Source organism: Lates calcarifer, linkage group LG4, assembly GCF_001640805.2.
Source record: "Lates calcarifer isolate ASB-BC8 linkage group LG4, TLL_Latcal_v3, whole genome shotgun sequence".
NCBI lineage: Eukaryota > Metazoa > Chordata > Actinopteri > Centropomidae > Lates > Lates calcarifer.
This window is the reverse complement of record NC_066836.1, coordinates 18,577,980-18,601,421: the sequence shown is the minus strand read 5'-3', so window position 1 is coordinate 18,601,421 and position 23,442 is coordinate 18,577,980. Positions and strand designations below refer to the sequence as shown.

The 23,442-nt window shown below is 40.8% G+C and overlaps 3 protein-coding genes across 6 annotated transcripts; 1 reads left to right on the top strand and 2 right to left on the bottom strand.

Annotated features, from left to right (window-relative positions):
• The first annotated feature begins 401 nt into the window (after positions 1 to 401).
• On the top strand, positions 402 to 8,753 carry rgs11 (regulator of G protein signaling 11). Its single transcript, XM_018677376.1, has 17 exons — positions 402 to 541; positions 747 to 843; positions 1,068 to 1,118; positions 1,838 to 1,944; positions 2,183 to 2,234; positions 2,468 to 2,526; positions 2,647 to 2,723; positions 2,808 to 2,889; positions 3,840 to 3,908; positions 4,428 to 4,451; positions 4,580 to 4,641; positions 4,946 to 5,059; positions 5,207 to 5,322; positions 6,457 to 6,544; positions 6,632 to 6,770; positions 7,806 to 7,888; positions 7,997 to 8,753. The coding sequence occupies exons 1-17, from the start codon at positions 479 to 481 to the stop codon at positions 8,133 to 8,135; spliced, it is 1,422 nt and encodes a 473-aa protein (XP_018532892.1). The 5' UTR covers positions 402 to 478; the 3' UTR covers positions 8,136 to 8,753.
• A 1,571-nt stretch (positions 8,754 to 10,324) lies between these two features.
• On the bottom strand, positions 10,325 to 18,186 carry pgap6 (post-glycosylphosphatidylinositol attachment to proteins 6). Its single transcript, XM_018677373.2, has 13 exons — positions 18,016 to 18,186; positions 16,951 to 17,134; positions 16,550 to 16,751; positions 15,765 to 15,892; positions 15,395 to 15,660; positions 14,959 to 15,293; positions 14,724 to 14,820; positions 14,499 to 14,613; positions 13,891 to 14,033; positions 13,531 to 13,709; positions 12,606 to 12,752; positions 12,363 to 12,479; positions 10,325 to 12,212 (listed from the first exon to the last, which is right to left on the bottom strand). The coding sequence occupies exons 1-13, from the start codon at positions 18,077 to 18,079 to the stop codon at positions 11,895 to 11,897; spliced, it is 2,295 nt and encodes a 764-aa protein (XP_018532889.1). The 5' UTR covers positions 18,080 to 18,186; the 3' UTR covers positions 10,325 to 11,894.
• A 351-nt stretch (positions 18,187 to 18,537) lies between these two features.
• Positions 18,538 to 22,292, bottom strand: LOC108883258 (leucine rich adaptor protein 1-like). 4 transcript variants are annotated; one of them, XM_018676190.2, is made up of 4 exons: positions 22,159 to 22,292; positions 20,846 to 21,156; positions 20,092 to 20,276; positions 18,538 to 19,768 (listed from the first exon to the last, which is right to left on the bottom strand). In XM_018676190.2, exons 2-4 carry the CDS (start codon positions 21,059 to 21,061, stop codon positions 19,219 to 19,221), a joined length of 951 nt encoding a protein of 316 aa, XP_018531706.1. In that variant the 5' UTR covers positions 21,062 to 21,156; positions 22,159 to 22,292; the 3' UTR covers positions 18,538 to 19,218. The 4 variants fall into 4 exon arrangements, with proteins under 4 accessions (XP_018531706.1, XP_018531708.1, XP_018531707.1 ...); XM_018676192.2 differs by having other exon boundaries at positions 20,846 to 21,105; positions 22,159 to 22,280; XM_018676191.2 differs by having other exon boundaries at positions 20,846 to 21,152; positions 22,159 to 22,276.
• Between the last annotated feature and the right edge of the window lie 1,150 nt (positions 22,293 to 23,442).

Genomic DNA, 23,442 nt, shown 5'->3' with positions numbered 1-23,442 from the left:
TTACAAGGGCACTAACTCTGTTAATGGGTAGGCTAAACCATAAATTATGTATGTAATGCTAAATATGCAGTTAGCAGTGCAGCGGGGGCATAACGACCATTAACTTTTAAGTGGTGTCACCTCTTAAATTTGGTTTTATAACCTTCCCCATAGCCTATAGCTTGTTGTTTAGATTTTGCTGAGATTTTAGTTGCCTAGGAGCTTATACACGCAGCCTATATGAATGACAGACTACAAAGACTAACAGACAAGCCATTGTTTTCGCCTCTGCACAGAAACCATATAACATACTGGAAACCACTTTGGCGCACTGTAATCCTTTCTAATCTACACAGGGGCGCGCCTGCCAGGCATCGGACCGCCTGATGGAAGGCAGAAAAAAAGGAAACAGTGGTGCACTCTCTCTGCCGCGCGCTCCCGGCAGCACTTCGGTCTTGCACTTTACCGTCCTGTAGAGTGATCCCAAGCAGTCTGCAAGATGACCATCAACACCCTGGCTAAAGGAGGCTGGTACCGGGAGCAAATGACATGCTTTCGAAAGGTAAAATTATATGGTTCTGACGCTTTTGCTGTGTTTTCATGATGTGTCATAGTATGTACTGTAGATGTAACCCTGTGTGAATCCGAAAACCTACAATACATTTTAACGTGTAACAGTATGAAAACAAGTTATGAAAGAATGGAACATTAAATGTGTTAATAGTTTTTCTGTATTTCTGAGTTATTTGTGTGTGTTCCCTTGACAGATGGAGAAAGTGATTGTGGCCATGCAGGACCCTGACATGGGCATGAAGATGAGAAATCAGAGGCTCCTTATCACTGTCATTCCACACGCCATGACAGGTGTGTTTGTCTGTGTGTGTGCGCGCACACACACACACACACACACACACACCCCTTTATGTCAGTGTGCATTAGCATCTGTGTGTGCATGTGTGGACATGCACATTGCAGCTTGGTTTGTCCCTGCGGTCATGCATAATGCAGCAGTGAATTTTGGAGAATAGTGTGTGCTTTGAGTAGAAGGAGAAAGTTTGCCTCTCTTTTCTCTTTTTCTTCATCTGCAGGCCGTGATGTGATTGACTGGTTGATCCAGAAATACAATATCTGTGAGGAGGGTAAGTAACTGTTTGGTACCTGCATTGTGTGTATGACAGAGGATTTTGAAGGATCTGCTGTGATCCCCTGGTTCAGCGTGACCGGCTTGTTGTGTGTCGTTGCCAATGTGTTGCCAGGATATGGTGTTTTCTCTCAGGCTGACGTGATAGTGATGTGTGTATGTGTACTGTGGTGGCTGCTGTTTCCAGTAAACAGGAATGGGGTGAACCCCAGAGGATCCAAGTTTGATTAACTCACCTGATGATCTGGGTTTGATGAACATCCCTGTGGAGGTTTCCACCTCAGGAGACAAGAGGAAAGAGTAGAATCAGTCAGCAAAAGAGAGAGCTGATTAAAATGCCTCGCCAGCCTTTTTTTGGTCGCTGTCAGTCATAAAAGTAGGGCTCTTTGACAAATGAGCAGGGACTGAAGACTGATGATGCATTTCATCACTGGAACAAAGCCCTCATTTCAGAGAGACTGCTGACAGTGTGCTGGAGTGTGATAGAAAATGGATGACAAATTAGAGCACAGCATTTATACAAATTTTATTCCTTTTGGCTGATTAGTATTATTTATTTTTCCACACTCAGTTTGATCCCATCAAACAATTGGTAATGTTGTCTATGAATATACCAGAAAGATATTTTTGGTTGCCTTAAAAGTGTGTAAGTATTGTAAGTTTACAGAAACTGAAACTGTGAGACGGTCCAACTTCTTCTTCTGCTGTGTTTAACAGAGGCTCTGCACGTCGGTGGCATGCTGGTGAGATACGGGTATATTTACCCCCTCAAGGAGCCGAGATCTCTTGTGTTACGAGCTGATGAGACGCCCTACCGCTTCCAGGTCAGATGATCGTCCTGCTCTTCCTGCCTGCTTGTAAAAACCCAGCCTTCCTCCATCTACCTTTGGCTAAATGTGCCACCTTCTCTCTATCAGTGTCCATCTCCCTTCCTCCCTCTCCCTCCATTAACCCACTTCCTAATCCCACATCCATCTGCCACTCTCTGCCGCCACTTTTACATCACCCGCTTCAACATCAATCTCTGTCAGAAATTTTGAAAATGTTACTTGTTTTTCTCAGACTCCTTATTTCTGGACTAGTACTCGATGGCCTGCCTCAGAACTGGACTATGGTAAGGCGTTATGGTATTTGTGAAGGAAAATAACTATTCAACACAACAACATACAACTAAATGTAACTACTACCTTACACTTCAAATATAACTTCTTACAGGACTCTTGATGAGTATTTACGGGTGCTTTAAGTGAAACAGATGATGTGGATCAGGGCATAAATCTCTTAACCTCTGTTTTCATTTCTTTCTTTTTCTTTGCTGTTTTTGTTGTTCTTCTTATATCCTGTCAGCAATCTATTTAGCTAAAAAGAACATAAGAAAACAAGGAGAACTGATGGAATATGAAAAGGTGAGGAAAGTCTTTGTGTCTGTGTAAAGAAAAGAGGGAATGTGCATGTATCATGAATTATGCAGAAGGAAATATGTGTGGTAAGAGGCCCATGTCATTGTCACTCCTCTTCCTTTTTAGGAGAGGTACAGTCTGTTGCACAAGAGGATCAACCACACCTGGGACTTTGTGGTGATGCAAGCAAGAGAGCAACTCAGGTACATTCTGTCACCCCCACCCGCAGCCCCATACACACACATGCCCACGTGCACGCACAAACTTACACTGTGATTTATGTTCAGAGCTTCCAAACAGAGGAGGAAGGCAGACCGCATTGTTCTAGAATGTCAGGAGCAGGCGTACTGGCTCATCAACAGACCTCCGGTACGTTCACTAACACTGCACTACTCTGCTGTACTATATCATACTGTACTGAGCTGTGTTCTGAGACACTGCACTAACCTACACTTTATCCATGTACTGTTCTTTCTTGCTATACTATAACTGTACTATACTGTACTGTACTACATTATGTTACTCCCCATTGTATTATACCTTTCTACATTATCCTATACTGAACTGTATCATACAGTACAACACATGCGATGCTATGCTCTACTATATTATTCATATATATGCTATACATATATACTAATGCTATACACCATACTACACTATGCTACACATACTACATATACTATATTATACTATTCTATACTATACTATAGTATTTAGGTTATATAACACTATACAATTATACAAAAGTGTATCACATTATATAAAACAGTCAGAGGACCCACTAATGTTCACCCACAGTCCCTTCTGCTTCCTGCATGAAATATTCAACCCATCTGGTGAAAGCCTCAGCTGACAACAGGAGAAAGAGAGAGAGAGAGAGAGAGAGAGAGAGAGAAGAAACGCAGAGATGAAAAAAACATCACTTCATTCCACTATGTGTAAGCTAAACACAACATGCTTAAATGGAGAGAGGCAGAGTGAGAGAAGGATTGAAAGGGATGATAGCAAGTGTATAGGTACTATATCAGTGAGAAGAGGGTGATGCAGAGGGCAAGGGTTTGGAGGAGGGACTCCATCTTGCCTTGCCCTTATGAATTAGGGACGAGGGCACGGAGAAAAAGAAAGGCAAACCAGGGAATAAAAGACAGAGCTAGTGGAGTGGAAAGCTCAAGAAAGGATAAGTGCTCACTCACACGCATCCTCTTATCAGTGGATCACACACACACACACACACACACACACACTTATACAAGCTCCATGACAAACATTCTATACTTAGTGATTTGTATGTGTATTTATGTATATTATTTTTTCAGCCTGGGGCACATAATGTATTGGACATGGGTCTAGAGAAACCAAATAACTTCAGCTTACGAGTTACACTGGTCAGTGACATCATCACATTTCTTGACTTCCTGTTTTATATTGACATCTGAAACATCGAATGTGATAACATGTCTTCTATCTATCTCTTTTCTTCTTGTTTTATTGCTTTCCCTCTTTCTTCCTACTGGCATTATTTCAAAGTAAGTTTCCAAGTGAGCTGTGCTATACAATGGACAATATTACAGTTTTTATAATTATAGAGGTACAGGTTATATAGAGATTATGGCTGATTAGAACAACTTCTAATTAGCAACAGTCTAGAAAAATATCCATCTGTGATGAGAATATATATTTTTGTGTTATAGCCAGGATATAATGTCACACTGTACTTTCCTGTGTACAATGTGAGGGTAAAATATATCCATGTTTAATATTTAAAGCCATTGTTTTTATAGGTGAACACATGTAGACATAGGAAAACTGTCTCCTACTACTGATATGACTGTATAGTATAAATGTGTAAAGCAGTCAGTGTGTGACCTAACGTGATGACACTTTGTTTCTCTTCACAGAACTAGAACAGTGACTACTACAAAAGAGAGGTAAACATCATATATAATTCATATACCATCACTTTAAGTACATTGAGTGTATATTATAGCTCACTTTGTGTGTGTGTGTGTGTGTGTGTGTGTGTGTTTGTACATGTGTGTTCTGTCTTTGCTTACAGATCGAATCCTGTAGACGGGCCCTCGGAAGAAACCGTGTGAAGTCATCCATCTGCCTAGAAGGGTTCGTGTCAGTTTGATGAATGCACTTATGCAAACACACATGCACATGCGCGGATACACACAAGGACTAATGGACGCGGCGCTGCCTGAACCGAACTTTTATGTCTCTAACGCGTACTCGCGTGCACAAACATGCACATAAGGCTTAGTGCTCTCACTGTAAGAGCCATTAATGGATGCTTCCTGAGGCAAGTTGGAATTAGTGGCCATTAAGTCTTATGATCTGCAACGCTAATACAATAATATTGTGTGTGTGTGTGTTTTTGTGTGTGTGCATGCCTCTGCATTTCTGTGTGGATGTGCAGTTTTGTGAAATTCAGCGAGCAGTACCAGAACCACGATCCCATTATGCAGGGCTGCCTTCCCAGCAACCCCTGGATCTCTGATGACACGGCACACTGGACGATGAACTCAGAAATGTGAGAGAATACACACAGGCGCACAGTATCACAGTGGTCCAAACAAGCAAAAAACGGAATCTAGTTTTGCTGGTTTCAGCTTTTGTACTATCTCTTATCCATTCATATTTAAGTTCAAAATGAAAGCTTGGGTGTTTCTGTGAGCAGAGTGCCCGTCCCGACACGTCTTCGAGTGGAGCGTTGGAGCTTCAGCTTCATGGAGCTTCTGAATGACCCCATAGGGAGGCGGGAATTCATGACCTACCTGGAGAAAGAGTTTAGTGGTGAGGAAGACTAACAGAAGTGTTTTAATTACTAATTCACACGTACAATGACGTACAGTCATCAATCACAACACTAAAACCACTGACAGATGAAGTGAATATTATTGATTATCTTGTTACAACACGGTGTTCTGCAGGAAAACCTTTGGTCCTGACATTCATCTGGATGTTACTTTGACATGTAATACCCACCTAAACATTGCAGCAGACCAAGCACAGTGGATCCTTTGGGTCCTGTGGGTTGCAGGGTGGGGCCTCCATGGATCTGTCATCCCACATATGCTGGACCAGATTGGGATCTGCAGAGTTTGGAGAGCAGGTCAACACGTTGCACTCTTTGTCATATTCCTCGAGACATTTCTGAGCAATTTTTGTTTGCTTGGTCTACAACAATGTTTAGGTGGGTTTAATGTTGTGGATAATCAGTGCCATATTCCACAGTGCTTCTTACTTGTGTGTGTGCATGTGTCCTGAATCTTTGTTGTTATTGTGTCAGATTTGATATGATGGAAATGACTTTCTTAAAATATTTGGTGATTAGGTTTGATGATCAGACTCATCCTAACTTATTTAACTAACTAACAACATCCTATATTCCATCTACCTTCTATAAACAAACTTTTATTTTATAGGTTGAATCACAATCGTGGTATAAATTGGAAACTGAGAACTGCAAATTGAATAATTATTCAAATGGAGAATTTTATTACAATTATAAACAGAGGAAAATAAATTGTTATTCATATTGACCTTTAATTGATTCTCACTCTTATTAGCAGTCAGAATTTCATTATCTTCCCCGATGACATTTTCCAGTCCCAGTGGTGAGAGATGGAAGGGTTGAGGTAGTGGAAAAGAAGATTCATTTCATTACATGGTTATTGAGAGGATGGAAAGAGTGCTTTGCAAGGGTAGTGAGGACAGAGGTAAGGTTTAAGGTTGCTGGTTTAAGAGTGAGATATACAGCAGAGGATGGTAAACCACAAAAGACAGGAGAGGGATTTGTTCACACATGCAGACATACTGCACCACATGTCAAAGTCTCTTTGTTGTGTTTCAGTTATTCTGCATCATTGTTGTTTTGTTCACCTCCATCCATGCCCAATGCCTCACCGTCTGTCTCTCTGCTCTCAGCGGAGAACCTGTGTTTCTGGCAGGCCTGTGAGGATATTAGACATGGAGAAAGTTCCAAGATCATACAGAAAGTGGAAGATGTCTACAAGTAAGTGTAAAAGCATACAATCATGCAGAAATACAGCTTTACATTTATTAATATCAGGTGACTGCCACTCTCTTGTGTGTGATTCAGAAATTTCCTGGCTCCTGGAGCTGCCCGCTGGGTCAACATCGACAGTAAGACGATGGATAAAACTCTAGAGGGGATCAAACACCCACATCGTTTTGTCATGGATGACGCACAATTGCACATCTACTTCCTCATGAAAAAGGTCTGACCTCTGACTCTTTGATACATGATACTTGCAAAGATATTTTAACATTGCCAAAAAAAAAAGGTTTCCAGATTTTAAGTGATCCTCCCACCATTTTCACTTTGTGGACAATGTGTTGTGAATACAAAGTTACTAATTAAGTAGCTTACTGACTGTAGTTTAAATATATGCATAAATTGAATGCAGACTTTATGTACACTGTGGTGAAATGAACAAGTCAAACAAGTTTCAGAAATATGTTAATTGGAAAAAACTATGATTTTGGACGGTCAGGAAAAATGAACTTAAGAAACCCAACAGTGCACAGCCTGCATTCAGACATGGTCAAAAAAACTGTAACATTTAAATGAACTGTAATTAAGAGACTAAAACATATAAACACAGTGGTATGGTCTGTTAAGAGAATCTTAACATAATGTGCCACCACTCATTACTCCCCAACAACTTAATTAAAGGTTATAGGACAAATTCACCCTGAAGGTCTCACAAGCAAGAAAGCAAAGCTTTTATATGTTACACATTTCATTCTAAACGAGATACAATTTACTCACAATGTTCTTATATGTATATAATTGGAATAACTGGAAGTCAGTGCAGAGATCTAAGAACTGTGATCAAATTTATTTTATCTGAGTCTGGCTGTGGTATTGTGTGTTAGCTGTAGTCAGCAGTGTTTTTAGGCAGACCAGTGAAGAGGGCATTTCAGCACTCCATCCAACAAGATATGTATATATGGTGTGTGTGTATGATGTGCACACACATATATATATATATATATATATATATATATACACACACACACATGAAAATCTCAAGATGATAAGCAGCAGCATTTAGTGGGTGTCCTTTGAAAGAAAAAGAAAAGTCACACCAATTTTAGCACCTATAATATGAGTTTTAGTTTTAAGTTGCCAAGGGTTATGGGACATCCAGTTATTTATGTCTGTAATAATTTTACCAGTTACATATATAAAGTTTGGAGACAATTGGTGCTGTTGTTTAAAGCCACTGTATTTGTGTGTGTGTGTTTAGGACTCCTACCCGAGATATCTTAAGTCTGACCTGTACAAGAACATGCTGGCCAAAGCTATCGTCCCCCAGGAGACCAAAAAGAGGTGAGATTTATCAGATCAGATACATTATCATCTTTTCTTATTCTGCTTTAAAACGCTCATTTATTCTGTACCGTCACAATTTTTCTTTCTTCCTCCCTTTCCTCTCAGCGTGTTCCCCTTCATGAGACGCCAGCGCCACTCCAGCCCCTCCCCCGCTCAGGCTGTCACCCAGGTGACAGAGGAAGACGGGCGTGCCATGGGGGCCGGGAAAGCAGGTACCAACTCTGCAGCCGGCTCCCACGTCTGATGCCCAAAAAACGTGTCAGACTCAAGTTACCTCCGTCTCCATTGTCTCTGTTGGTCACCATAGTAACCATCCAAGGAGTTCTCTCTGTTTATAGTTTCATCTCTGACTGAGTCAAAGCCAGAGCTCACTTTTTCACTGTTGCAGCATTGCCAGGGCTAGGATTTCAACATAGAGCTTCCTCTCAGAGCACAGGTGTTAATGCATACCTCAGCAGCATCACATCTTATTCCCAGAGCACGAGCAGCGGACGGCAGAGAAAAGAGCTTTTAGTGCTACTGTTACAGCCTTTACTGCATATTCATCCTGCATCTACATCCCATCACAGTCCAGGAAGTCTGTCCTGTTGTTTTTGATATTGACGCCTAATACCAAGTCTTCCTCTTTCCCTCAGTAGCTTTGATATCGAATCCACTCTCACGAGCTTTAGGTAATCAGGGTTGTTTATAGAGAATAGAGATGTAAAGTATGGATTTAGTCAGAAATTTGCCTCAGCATGTCTGTGATTGTCAAACAGTTTACTTGTTTTCCTCATTCCATGCTGGAGCTTCACATTGTGATTGTTGTCGCTGTTGATTTTGCTTGAGCATGTTTTCATCCCAATAAAATGTCACTGCAGCATTCTGTGTTGTGCTCTTAGCTCGGCATGCTGTGGTAAACTGTGTGTGTGTGTGTGTGTGTGTGTGTGTGTGTGTGTGTGTGTGTGTGTGTGTGTGTGTGGATCTGTGATCAGGCTTTTATTTTTGAATCTACTTCTTTTCAATTGACTTTCTATCCTCTCTCTCCTCTTTCTTTCACAATTCTTTTCTGTTTTACTGTACATCACTAGTCCTTTATATGGTTTTAGGGTATTGAATGTAGCATAAACTGACAGTTTTAAACATTGCAATACTGATTGTGGTTTATCAGTTATTCATCTCTTCCCATAGCTACTTCTAGAAGCTTCCAGTCACTATTGTGTCTGAACTCCCAAACCCTTCTTTTTTACTTCTTTCCTCTTCATCTAACGACCTTTCATTAATTTCCACCCATCTTCTCTCTATCAGTCCTGTGGGAGGTGCAGTTTCCTCTACTGGACGGGCTCCCTCTAGTGGCTGCATGTGGTCAAAGTAACACAAGTATTCATACTGAATCGGTGGATCTCAGTCTTCGTGGTTTTTGACCCTAAGAAATGAACAAATGCCTACTTTGCATCAAAGATGACGGCCTAAGTGTGAATATTAGTTGTAAGCAGTTCAACCATAGAGTGATTTTTACTGACTGACTTTTCTCAGACTCTCACTGAGAGTCAAAGAATATACATATAATATACATATAATTATACATAAGAAATGACCTTTTTTTTTTACTCATCATGAGACCTGTTAGATTATTCTTTGGGACCCATGGCTGTAAATGCAGGACATAAATCTTAGATCCACACAAGTCATTTTCATGACATCCTGACAGACTACTAATGTGTGAGGTTGTCTTTTAGGCAACATTTCAAGCTATTTTCAAATGCGAATGTTACTTGTTACTTGTCATGAGGAACACCATCAACCTGTGAAAACAGCTGTATAATGTCCTCTGTTCCTCTGAATGAAGCTTCCCAAAGCAACTGAAATATCTGACAGAAAGCCTGTGTTATGAGCTGGCAGCATGGAGTCTTAAAGATGCAGACGGGGAAGATCTGATCAAAGATAAAACTGAGCTGCATGATTGGAAGTGTAGGATCCAGTGTTTTAAAGGCTGATGCATGCTGCTGCTTTGACTTTGACGGCTCCTTTTTAAATCTTTCTTGCAGGTCCCTCAGCCTGATGAAAGTGCAGTACTAAACTGCTGGTGCACACATTGAAGACAAACACAAGATTTGAAATACTTTACACACCTTTCAGACTACTCACATGCTAGCCACACCTAACAATGAGCAGTTAAGCTTGATGATGATGAGATCTGTAGTACTGATCTATGTCAGCTCAGTAGGACCATCAAATTTACTAATGGAGGTAAGCTATATATAGGAGCACAGGCAAATACACACACACACACACACAAATGTGTATTCCAACACAGGCACTTTCAACATTTCTGAGGATTATGATAATCTGCTTCCTTCTATTCCCCAGTCCACAGAGTGTGTGTGCCTGAGGAAAGAAAAACAGAATGAGAGACTATATCCACGTAAAAAGCAATGAAAGAACCATCAAACATTTCTTTTTATACAAAAGATTTATTTTTGGTCAACTAAATGCTGTTTGGATTTTTAAATGATTGAAAAGTAATTGTCCAGTACAAGGAAGTAAAGTCGTGTTTTACATTTCTTAATCCTTACATTAGAGCTGCATTATGTTGTAGTGGTTTTCATACTCTTAAATTTGACAACAAAATAAAATTATTTACAATCACACACGAAAGAAACAATGTTTCAACAATGAGAGGAAGGCTAAGCAAGTGTGACAGTCAAACTTTGAGATGTTTAACTTCAAAATGTGCAAAATCACAATGAGAAAATCATCACAGCATGGGACACACAAATGGACAAAACATAAACTGTGTCCTAGATAAATGTAAGTATGGACAGAGTATGCAAGAGATGAAACACACACATTCATACAATACATACAGGAGGCACTGGACACAATAATGTGAATATACATTCATCAAGTGCCCATTCATACACATATGGGCTATGTACATTACACTGTGGAATTAGCTTGCTAATCATAAAAGTGCTTCAGAATGACTGCTGGTAAAAAGTAAGAACTGGTAAGGTTTCAAGGCAGGAGAATAAACAGACAACAGAATAGACAAGACAAGGCAGGACACGACGTCATTCAGTCTCAATACAAACTGCATGTAAGTCTGTACATGATTGTAACCTCCAGCCATGTACAGTATTTAAAGACAAAGATTTGTTTCCAAGAATGAGGAGGCACCCTGTATCCCAAATCACTGCACCTAAATCTGACACTCAGTGAACACGCACATACAGTTGACCAGTGGCTGAGAATCAGATTTAAGAGACATATAGGAGAACTGGCAGGCTGAAGTTAACATGATGGCAAGGGATCATATTAAATGTTTCTGATTATTCTTATTTTGTGTCTTACAACAAACTAGTCTGAAGATTAAAAAAGCAAATGGATGAAGCTCTGGAAAAAGCTTGTAGGTGAACTTGAAGTTGAGACAGTTTTGCCAAACATTTGCAAAAATTAATATACAGGAGGATACCAGAATGATGAGCGTGAACATCTATAAATATAGCATATTATTTCAGTAAAGTCAACGACAGACTGAATAGAAAAAGATTTAAAAGAGTTCCACAAAGTGCTATTCCTTATAAATATTTTGAACATTCATTTCCTAGCCTAGTAAAATATGCACATACACAATATGTACAAACTCCTGGTCATGAGGTCAAAGGTCAGGCGGTCTGCTACCTGAAGGTTTTGATGTTCATACCTAAGCTGGTGCAAAGGACCCCCTTCGAGGTTTCAGCAGGTTTGATTTGGGTTAAATGGTGTGTGTGTGTGTGTGTGTGTATTTCAGAATGTCTGCAAGTTAGTTTTTCAATCTAAAACTTTCTTCTTCTTTTTTTATACCAACAGAAGAGCAGTTTCACAATTCAGGTGAATGTGAATGTGAAAATCATAGACCTATGAGAATATAGGTCAAAAAGAGTCTTAAAGACACTGCAACACCTTGTGAATGTAGTGCTTATACATCTGTCTAACAATCAATGCCGAGTCACTTTGCGTCCTTACAACATCTCGTATCCCACTATGTGACAGTGTAGAGTTCGTCCTTGCCACTCTGACAGAGAGTGTACCCACAAACCCGGGGTCTCCAGGTCCAGCTCCAGCCCCTGCTCCAGCCCAACGTCTCCCTTTCCTTCTCCTTCGGCGGCAGCAGGAACACCACGCAGGTAGCCACCAGGATGTGCCACAGTGAGTGTGTGTAGTAGTAGTTGTCCTCTGTCTCTGCAAAAATGTACAAGCATACCCCGATCAGAGCGCAGGCTGCCCCGGGGATCAGGTAGAGGACCCAGCGTTGCCAAGAAGGAGGGTAACAGTGTCGACGCCGCACCCCTCGGTAGACCTGTCAAGAAAAGAAATCCAGATTTAGCAAAAATCAGCCACAACAAAAATTTTGTGACCTGTGTGACTGGCTAGATGTAATCTTTATTTACAAGGAAGTCTGCAACGTCTTTGTCGGATAGTGATTTACAGAATCCTTTCAGTATCTTACCCATGTAGTGACCATAATCAGCAGTGCACAGAGGATGGGGCCCAGCAGGTTCCACAGGCCTTTGCGGTCCAGTTGCATTGACATGGCAATCAGCAGAGCCCCGAGCATAAACAGAGTCTACACACACAAGGTAGTGAGAAAAAAACAATATCTAACTAATCCCAGTGCTTCAAGTATCATATTAATCCTCAGTTGAGTGTGATAATTGAGTTATGGAAAAATTGTTAATAGTCAGTGTCTTACATATTTGAATGTGTCTCTGATGCGAGCCATGCACAGAATGGTGACCCAGATGGAACAGACAGAGCCCAGGAAGTCACAGTATTGTAAGGCATCATAATCCATTATACACAGTACGGCTACACCCGGCTGGTCACATGCATGGTAGAACTATGAATACAAGGAACGAAAAAACACAGAAGAGGAGATATCACTCTGAATACAACAAGACTTAACTTGTACTCTGCTTCCCCATGGTTACACATGACACACACACACACACACACACACACACACACACACACACACACTCAGTGCTGCTTATTACAAATATTAACATTAATCCTGGAGAGTAAAAATGTTTGAAAGTTAAGTGCAATCTGGTTTGGATCCATCTATTTTAATTTAAGATATCTAACAAAGGCCATACCCAACAACTCTATTAACAGCATTATGTAGTAAACAGACACTAATCACTGGTCAAATAAAAATATATGGTAAGGTCTTTAGTGTTGTGAAATAGATGAAATGAGACAGTTAACTGCATCCCCTTTGTCTCAAAAACATATTGACGGATATGATAAATTATTGTTTCTCAGTACTTTTAGTTCATTGTTATTATTGATCACATGGTGGAGGACAGACATATCAAAATGACTGATTATGGTATTCCCGTACCACATCAATATGCTATTGTGTTATGTAGAATTAGGTCACCATGCAGTCGGATCAGTTTCTCTTCAGTCCTGAGGTCACTTGGGTCACTGAAAGTGTAATGACCTAAGCTAAACTCTGAAAGGCATCCTAGATTTGATTTCGTGAAACTTCCCCCTTACACAACATTGTGTTGTGATGCCTGAGGAGGATTACAGATCCGCTAGAAACTGCTAACATTCTTTGTCCGAAATATGCCTAAAATGTAAAAAGTGTATGTACGAGTGTGCGTTACCGTGGAGAAGAACATTGTGAAGAGGTAGACGGATGCCTCGGTGATGTAGCAGCGTTTGACAGCCACCACGATGGCAGGCAGGAAGAACAGGTTACTGAGAGTGAGCAACAGAGTTGCCGTCAACTGGTGACGGTACGACTGAGCTGCCGAATCATCTGTGCAGCCCCAACCATTCCAGCCTAAGCACACACACAAAGACAGACAGGAAGGGAACCCAGTGAATGAATGCATGACAGAAATAATAAATCAATTACAAGAAATAATGCAGTGATGACATTCGTTATTTTTTTTAATTGCACAGACAGACTGCATTGATTTAGGAGATGTATGTGTGTGTTTATGTGTGTGTGGGTGTCATACCAGCCTTGCAGACACAGGCACTGTACAGGTAGCTGTAGGATCTCAGTAGTCTACATTCACCATATGTCCCACAGTCCTCTACACAGGCACTGACAAACACCTCTGGGACCACATACACCACTGAAGTATTACCACAGTCACTGCTACAAGAAATAAAAACATTTTAATAACACACAAAACAATAAACAAGATGGCAACATCTCATGTCACAATGGACTGCTATCAGATGCAGATAAGCCAGCAGGTCTTTTGAATGTAGCAATATATAAACAGCTCACATAGTGTGAGTAATGTGAAACTGTGAAAAACAATCATGTACAAGCAAAAATGTCACATGAACCTGGATAAAGGAAAGCCTGTGAATTGACAACAATATACATGGTGTAAAAATGTGTTTAATATTAACATGAGCAGCCATTACACACAGTATGTGTACACTGCTTTAGGCTGTGTGTATGTAAAAAACATCTACTGCCTGTGGTGAACACTGCTATCCCTATCTGATGGAGAATACAAAGCAAGGTGTCAGAGGTGCAGAAAATATTCACAAACATAGACACACATTTGCAAACCTACAAATGCAATATATGCGTGAGTGTGTTTTTTACCCGTTGCATGTGAGCTGCAGGGTGAGGTACCATGTTGTTGACTGAGGGAATGGCAGCCTGACCACAGCTTTAGGAACACTGACATTCACCTGAAGACCATATCCACCAAACAAATCTGCATACACATAAGAGCACACACATGAGAAGTGTCAAAATGTTATTTTCCCATTCACACTAATTTCCTGAATGTGAATATGAATTAATTTTCCCATTTATCTGTGCTACCTGTGCGACAGGGCTGAGAGTGGTTGAGGCTGAGGACTGGAGCCCTGGGAGAGAGACAGGCCACCACACTGCTGCTGTTTCCCAGGGTTACATTAGTCTACACAAACACACACACACATACACAAAACACACATATATTGAAGTAAAACAGCACAAACACACACTGGTTTCAATCAAAAGAGTTGAATGAGTATACTGTGTGTGTGTGACTGTGTAGTAATTCAGTGGTACTCACAGTGTTAAGCGTGAGCTGCAGGTTGAGTGTACCACCGGTGGCTTGTGTGTGGAGGGGGTAGGTGAGCAGTGTGGGGTGTGTGTCTGTAACGCTGACGTTGGGTCCGTTGACGGGGGTGAACCGGAGCGACAGAACATCCACCTCCTCGTAGAGCACGGGGATGCTCCACACGCACGCTGATGGCAACAGCAATAATGCTGGCTCATTAAAGGCGACTGTGTCTGTAACCAGTGAGCTGTTGCCTGCTGATGTTGTGTTGGTATAACTGCTGTTGCCACGGAGATTGTTGATGTCATCATCTGCTTTAAGGCCTACACTTTTTGGCTTACATCCCACTAAGGTAAACACACACAAATGAAGAACAGAAAATGCATAAGCATGTAGTGGAACATAGAAATAGAATATGAGAAACTTTAACTTGAGACGCATGTTTCACCTGTGTAGTTTGAGACGATATTAAAGGTTACAGTACGGTTGTCTTGGTTGCTCTCTACAACAACACGCAGCCAGGTGTCCCAAGGTGGGTTAGAGAGCACTGCTGAGCAGCCAGTCCCTGAGCAGTTCACTGTTACTGGGCCCTGCTGCAGAGAGGAGGAGCCGAGCCTGAGGACCAGTGAACAGTTTCCACGGTCTGCTCCCTCCCCTGATGCACAGTCAGCCACAGAGACGGAGAGAGAGGAGACAAACTCTGGAACATATAACCTAAGACAAACACAAATGCATTAATTGTAACTACTGTATATAAACTGAAATGAAAAAACACAAGAAACAGATTATGAACACACGGACGCACAGGCATTTCTTACTTAAGGCGTGCAGGTCGGTCAGGGGTTGCAGTTTGTTGAAGGAATGTGCCCTGCTGTAAGACAGGTGTGTCCACTGCTCTCCTGATTGATAACTGAGGCTGGAAGAAATATGAGCAGGACGGAAAACCCTGACAAAGACAGACAAAAAAAATTGTATTCATATATATATATACTTCTCTTCAATCAAGAAAACTTTATGTGTACATCATTATTCACATGAAAGTAATAAGTCAGAGGAAAGGGTGAAACAAAATGAAATTAATGCATACTCGCACACACACACACACACACACACAAATAGACATATAAGATAAAAACCAAGGAGTGGTTTTCTTTCAAGGCCAGCCTTTGGTAAATAAAATGACACTATCAGCTGCAATTCTGCTACACAAACAGAGACCAAGGAAAAAAGAAAGGAGGAAGAAGAATGTGGTTTAGCAACTTCACATAAGAAGCAGTCATCCTAACCCCCTGCTCCGGTGGAACAGGTTGGAGTAAAGGGGAAATTTACAAGTGGAGCATAATTGGACACTTTACTTTAGCCTTTCAATACAAAATAAAATTCAGTTTTAAATGAATATGATTGACAGAGTTTAGTTTTTAAAAAATCTGATACAACCAAGCCATAATAAACTGAAATATCACTGAATATTTCTTCAAGATGAAAATTGCCGCAATTTTAATCAGCACAATGGAACCAGAAAAAAAACATCTGAAGAAAATCATGCCTCACAATAGCAATAAAAATAACAGAAAGCATCAACTGTACGTGGCTCCATACAAACCTTCTGCTCTATGCGTCCATCATCCTCAGGCAAGTGGGCAGCGATGTACCAATCACCAGGAGCCGGGTTGGAGAGGTTAAAGGTTATGGAGCTGTGTGACGTTACCAGTAGGGTCAGAGACAGACAGGGGCTCCATAGCGTTGCATTAGGAAATACCGAACCTATCGGGTTTATAACTGGAGGTGCACCCCACCGTATATGGCTACAAAAGAGGGAAAAGACATATGTTTTAAAGAAATAATAAAGGAAGCATTGGCTGAAAATTCAGCTGATAAAGTGGTTAACATGAAGATAAGATGAGATAAAGAAAAGTCACAAGGTTGTGAAGAGAAAAACAAGGAAGCCTGATTTTTAAAAAAAGCAGAGGGTTGATTTCTCTGAGAAAGAACTCTGTCTCTTACATGGTAACGTTGTGCTGTCCACAGTGGAAGTTGTGGCCCTTAGTGACAGTGAACAGCCAGCAAGCGATGGCGGTCTCCTCCGGTATATGAAACCTCTGCAGCCTCACGTTGCCGTACCAGCCATACTTTGACAGCTTTTGAGCTGGTTTGGACGAGAGCTCTGACACAAATGTCACCTGTCCATCTGTAGGGCATAGGGTTTTGACTGTATGACAATGCACTGGTGACAATTAAAATCACATGACACACATTTATTCTACCTAGTCCATTTAAATCACAGTCATATGTGTAACTCGTACAAAGTGAAGTTTGCAGCTAGGATTTTTTCCAGGACTTAAAAGGTACAAATTACTAAAGTTGCAACTAATGATTGTTTTCATTATCTTCTTCTTATTTTTTTTTTAATGATTATTCATTGTTTGGTCTGTAAAATAACAATAAATTGTGAAAAATACTGTTTATAAATTCCCACAGACTAAGGTGCACATGTCTGGTTAACAGGCCAAAACCCCAAAATATTCAGTTTATTGTCTCATGTGACAAAGAAAGCATCAAATCCTCATATTTGAGAAACTAGAAATTGCATATATTTGCTTAAAAAAAAAATAAAACAATTGTTTCATTATCAAAACAAGATACTATATGTGACTGGACTGACATATAATGGTGCAAGTAATAATGAACACACCCTTTAAATAAATAAATTACACGCTGAATAACTTAACCAGGGAGAGAGTAGTAATGCCGTTAGAGGGACTTAAACTTTGTTCAATGTCAAGCAGAAACAGTCAACTTTAACTAAGTCACGAATTAACAGCATGGCTGACTGAGAAATATTGTAGAAATTCATTGTGTCATTATGTCATACCTCGCTGTCAACGTGAAGCTGACAAAAATATCTCTAACAATGTGCTTAATGAGTGTTATATTGGTGTGAAACCATTTTTCAGAGCTCGGATAGGGCAATGTGTCTCTGGCATCGTTACACCAGCGAGCCGTAACAGTTAGCAAACATGCTAATACCTGTCTGCTCTGACTTCGCTCTTTTCTGCTGGAAACACTTACCGTCTGCTAAAGTCCAAGCCGTCAGGGCGACGAAGAGGAGACCGCGTAGAAAACAAACTTCCATGTTTCCTCTTCGACTGTCTGAACCATTACATCGTCCTTTATCCTGTTGTAATGTCACACTAATCTATCTCTACGGGGGAATCATTTAGAGTGCACAACACTTCCTGATTTCTCTGTAAATACGTGACGCCAGGAAAGACGTCGGGTGATACCTTTAGGGTCTGTCGGAAATATTAATATCGCACCCATGAGCGATCTGCTGAGCGACTGATTGGCATTTCCTTTTTTAATTTGTGTAATTTTGAGACAGAAAATCATTGATTAAATTATTCAGCTGACATCAACAACAGCTTTGTATGAGTAACTTTGTAAATTTTATAAACAAAAGTGAATTAGGTAGAACATATAGCCCTGAACAACGTACATGTGTTAATTCTAATGACAGTACTCAAAAATACTGTACACGTTTGACAAACCAGGCAACGCTGGTTCATAGGAGGAGAGACAGCTTGAAATGCCTTTAACTGAACGTGTTAACTGTAGGACTCATATCACCACCACCAATGTAAGGACATTTCCTTTACATGCACACATTCATTCAACGCATTCACACTTTTTTAGTTGTTTGGGTTGAGAAACAAGCAAGAACACCAACAAAGACATTTTTGCATTGTTTATAACCAAAAGATAATATTAGGCTCAGCATTGCATAACAATTTAAGCAGAACAGTGACATCTTAAAAATCCTCCCTGTATCTTTTTGTCTTGTGCCTCTAACCATATATGAACCCAAGTGTGAAAGATTTCAAGACTGGACAATATATGAGAAAACAAGCATACAAAAAATAACTGACTACTGTACTTGTCTTATCAATAATCGCTTTTTTTCCCCCTTAAATAACAAAGAAGACAAAGTTCTTAATCAGCTTCCTGTGTGTATCATACTAAAATCAAATACCTAGTGCATCACTTCTAAAGAATATCATAATATTTGTAATTTCATCGCATATTCTGTAATTTTGGCGCTTTGGAGCTCATAAAATACACATTGATAATGAAAAAACATAAACAGTGTACATTCTAAACAAAATCATTCTAATGAGACACACTGAGGGTCAAAGTGCATTTTAAATTCCACTGCATTACTGGCAGTTACAGTAACTGCTGAGGTGTAGCAGCTTTAGTTGTGCTTACAGAAGATCATAAAAATGTCACGTCATCCTGTGACTCCACCCAGCACCACTGAGCATCATAACCCAGCAAGACCTCCTCTCTATTAGGTGCACTCTCTTCCTTTTCCACTGTATTGTTCTTAGAAGCTATGAAACTCTCCTGCAGCAGACTGTGCACTGTCTGCCTGTCCCCCGGCTCCTGGGTGACAGTAAAACTACCAGTATCCACTTTCACTTCTTTTCTTGCCCTGCTAGATCTTAGCAGAGCTCTTCTGATGGTCCCACCTTTAATGTCTTGTAATTGACCTGCTTCCAAGTCCTGTGGTTGTGACTTGTGCGAACTGGCACTGACCAAACCTTTGGCAGGACTGGACGATGCCAAATGAGTGGAACGACTGACTTCAAACATGGAGCTGAAAGGACTGGGAGGTCTTGCGTCAGAAGACTCTGGGCTCAACACGTCAAAGTAGCTCTTGTGGTTTGAATCAGTATCATCAGTGTGTGGTGATTGTTGATGTGCTGATTCCTCCCCAGTGGTTTCAGTCAAATCCTGAGGGAAGGGTGGACTCGGGCTTTCCCTGTGGGAACAACACAAGAAATATTGTGCCACATGTGGAGAACGATGTGAGCACTAAAAACAACAACTACTTTAAAACACCATCCAGCATGATCCAGCTATAAACTCATAGTTTAACATGGGTTAAAATAGCACTAATTTGCTATTTGGAGAAACTGCTTTTTGGTTTTTGCAGTGTTCATGTGTCTGGACATACTGTAAATTGTCATATTGCATGTGATGTTACTTTATATAATACAGTTTTTCATACATATAATCTGATATAAATGTTTTTTTTTTCAATGAGAATAGGCTCCTGTACACTTGACAGACTAATAACTCTACCTCCTGGGGGTCACTGAGAGCCCGTGCTCCTCCACAGTGACCAGGCTGCTCAGGCTGCCCGTCAAGCTGCTGCCTCGGCTGACCATAGCTCCTCGCTCCTCCATCAGCCAACGCATGGCCTCGATACCCTCGTGCACGGCCACCAGCTGGCGCAGAATCTTCACATCGGCAGAACGCAGCCACCTCTGCATGGACAGCAGGGAGAACGACTTATGTGATGTTATTGTGTATATCATTTTTGGCCCTGAACTAAGATGCAAATTTGGGCTTTTATTGTAGCACCTAACCCCCCTCATCGGCCTCTTTTTGCTTGAAAGAACACTCTTCCCCCACTAGTGAGGCCCCTGCTCATTTGACTGCAAAATATGAAAAGAGAGAGCTGAGAAAAATGAGGGAGGAGCAGGGGAGGTGGAGAATGAGGAGAGGAATCCAGTCAGAATGTGTAAAATGAATGGAGGTGAATGAGAGAGAAGCCAGGCCAAAGGTGTGGTGGAGAAACAGGTGACAGTGTCTGTCATTAGAAATAAAAATGAGCAGGTGAAGTGGCTCACAATGGAACTCAGTGGTTTTGACAGTAAACAGAGCGGTGATTGCTGAAACTAGTTGCACAAGTTCTACTATTGCCAAAATATGGCAGGACGCACAGGTGCATGCAGGCGCACCACACACACCCAGACAGGACAAACTCATGTAGAAACATTAAATATTAATTACATGAGAGATGAATAGGTGAAAATGCAATCAAAATCTTTACCAGCTCCTGTTTTAAGCTGCTGATTTTGTCAGAAAAGCTGCCGCTGAGGGCAGAGCTGTGTTCTCCCCTGTCGACCACATCAGACCTCCAACTGTCTCCGCAGTCCGCAGCATCCTTCATCCAACTCAGAAGGCTCTCCGGCGTTTTCCTCCCAAGCTTCGTTTCCACCTCTCTCAGCTCTGGGAACGAATCGTTGAAGCTTTCCTCTGCCATCATCACAAACCGCACAGTCTTTGACTTGGGAGTATTCCGATTGCTGCCTTTGGATGGAGGAGAGTTTGCGCGTAAAGACGCTTCAGCTGTCCAACTACCTGAGGAATTACACTCACAGTGGGAGTCATACAGATGCACACACACACACACACATAAACACACACTTATCGACCCACAACGCGCGTTATATTCCTGAACACTCCAGCATAAAGCCCGATCGTGAATGACAAAGTTGCCACAGAAGCGCAGGACGAGCGGTGAAAACGCTGGAAGTGTGAACGAGCCTGCTGACTGCTGTCACCATTCATACTGCAGAGGTATTGCTGGTATGTGGCCCAGAACATGGTGCTGGAAAGTGGAAATGCTCTTTGTGTGAAACAATAGTGCGAAAGTTTAATGCCAGAGGTCACATGCAGAGGCTTCAGTGACACCTGCGCGCACCGAGCTGCTGCTGATGTAATTAACTCTCTGTGAAATGATGACTGACTTCATTACTCTGATTAAAGTCTAATCAAAACCTTGTTTGCTGGTCTAATCATCAGTCTAACAAATTAAAGCTTGACTGCACCACATGAAAAACAAACAAGAGTCACACAGATTTTAACACCTTTTTTTATAGTATTAGTTAACAACTAATATATTTTATCATGTAGCCTGTCAAAAATCTTACATTTAAATGTGACTACAGCCAGTAAACCTACAGCTGCAGTTATGTAAGTTCAGTGTAATGTAGGCTATGGGATAAGGATACTTTACAGTGTTAGTAGGCCTATTAACATCTCTAACTGAATAACTTATCCTGGGATCAACTCCCATTTCAAATGGTAACATGTCTGAATCATGTGTAACTGCTCGTAGAGGACATACAGCGAAGAAACTGCTTTTTGTAAAACTGATACTGATCCCAGAGCAGTTTGATGAATTAACACAACAAAGTAAGAAGCATGTGTCTACGTGTTCACAGAATGTGTTGTGGATAGTTGGCTACAGCGCATGAAAGGAAATAAACACAATGTTCAAAGTATGAGTAAACTGATTTCACTGCCCTGTTCAAACGTGTACGAGACATTTTTTATTATATTTATGATAAGATATATTACCTTAGTGCTTTGCGGCATGGATGTGCTCAGGACTTCCCAAAGAGACTGAGTGGAAGGAAACAGGTCTGTACTGTTGCACGCTGTGAGTCCACTTTTAGACGCAGAGACAGGGCCAAATAAGCAGTCTAACATCTGCCACCAACTCAAATAGATGGTTTATTTTTATTTGCCTGTCATCTTGCCCCTATTAATGCTGTTCAAAATCAGGGCAACAGTTGTGGGAGCTTCCTGCTTCCTCATGCTTGAGGTTAAGGCCGGTTCATGAGCATGAAGTACATTGTTTAAAGAGTGGGTAATACATACTGATGAAGCAGCAGCAGCCTGAGAAAAGGTGAAGCAGCCTGTAGGTTACATGTCAGACCTTTTTTTTTTTACTATAGAAAACTTTTATCACTGCTGCATCTGTCACAGACCTGTGAAGAATGGCCGAGTAGGTCTGTCTGAGAATCAGTTAGTGGCAGCACTTCCAACTGTCTCATTGTTATTATACAGAATGTGATAAACACATGCAATTATGTAATGAACATGCCATTAACTGTGTATATGTGTCATATAAACTACCCAGCTTTATTTGTAGAGAAAGTTTGTAAGTACAGTGTTGAGTGCTGTACATACAAAAATAATTAAAGAAAACTAAAACAGCAGTACACGTAGCACAGTTAATATATACTCGCTGAAACGGGACTAATCAACACAACAAAGACAATGACAACCACAAAGTATGAATTTACAAAGAAAGTAGAGTCATATTTTAGAGTAGCACTGGTTTAAAGAATGAATCACGATCTCACACATGTGATTTAAGAGATGAACTTTTTACCAGCCTATAGTCTTACCTCCCTCAGTGGGACACTCCATGGTTTAGAGGCTCATAAAATTCAGTCACCTCTACTCTTAACTCTACTCTTAAATCTCAGAAGTGCAATAGAATGCTCTGGTTGACTTTACTGGAGCTCCCGTGGCCACCAGTACATCACTGAGGTAACAGTGGGCAGCTCCCAGCTAGAGAGTGAACAACAATATGAGGTGGGATTTTGTTGCAACATGTATCTTTGCTTAAGTAGATCTAGATGAAATAAATATTTTGAATCTATTCAGGTACTTTTTGGATTATTGTCTGAAAACGGCAAGAAAAAACAGACAAAAAGAAAAGTGTATCTGTCATTGGTCTTTCAATGCATTACACAGACAGACCAGCATCATATGGGTAATTTCTCCAGCAATGTCACTTTCACAGGAATAATCAAAACCAAATTTAAAGAAGATCAGACCAAGATTAAAAGG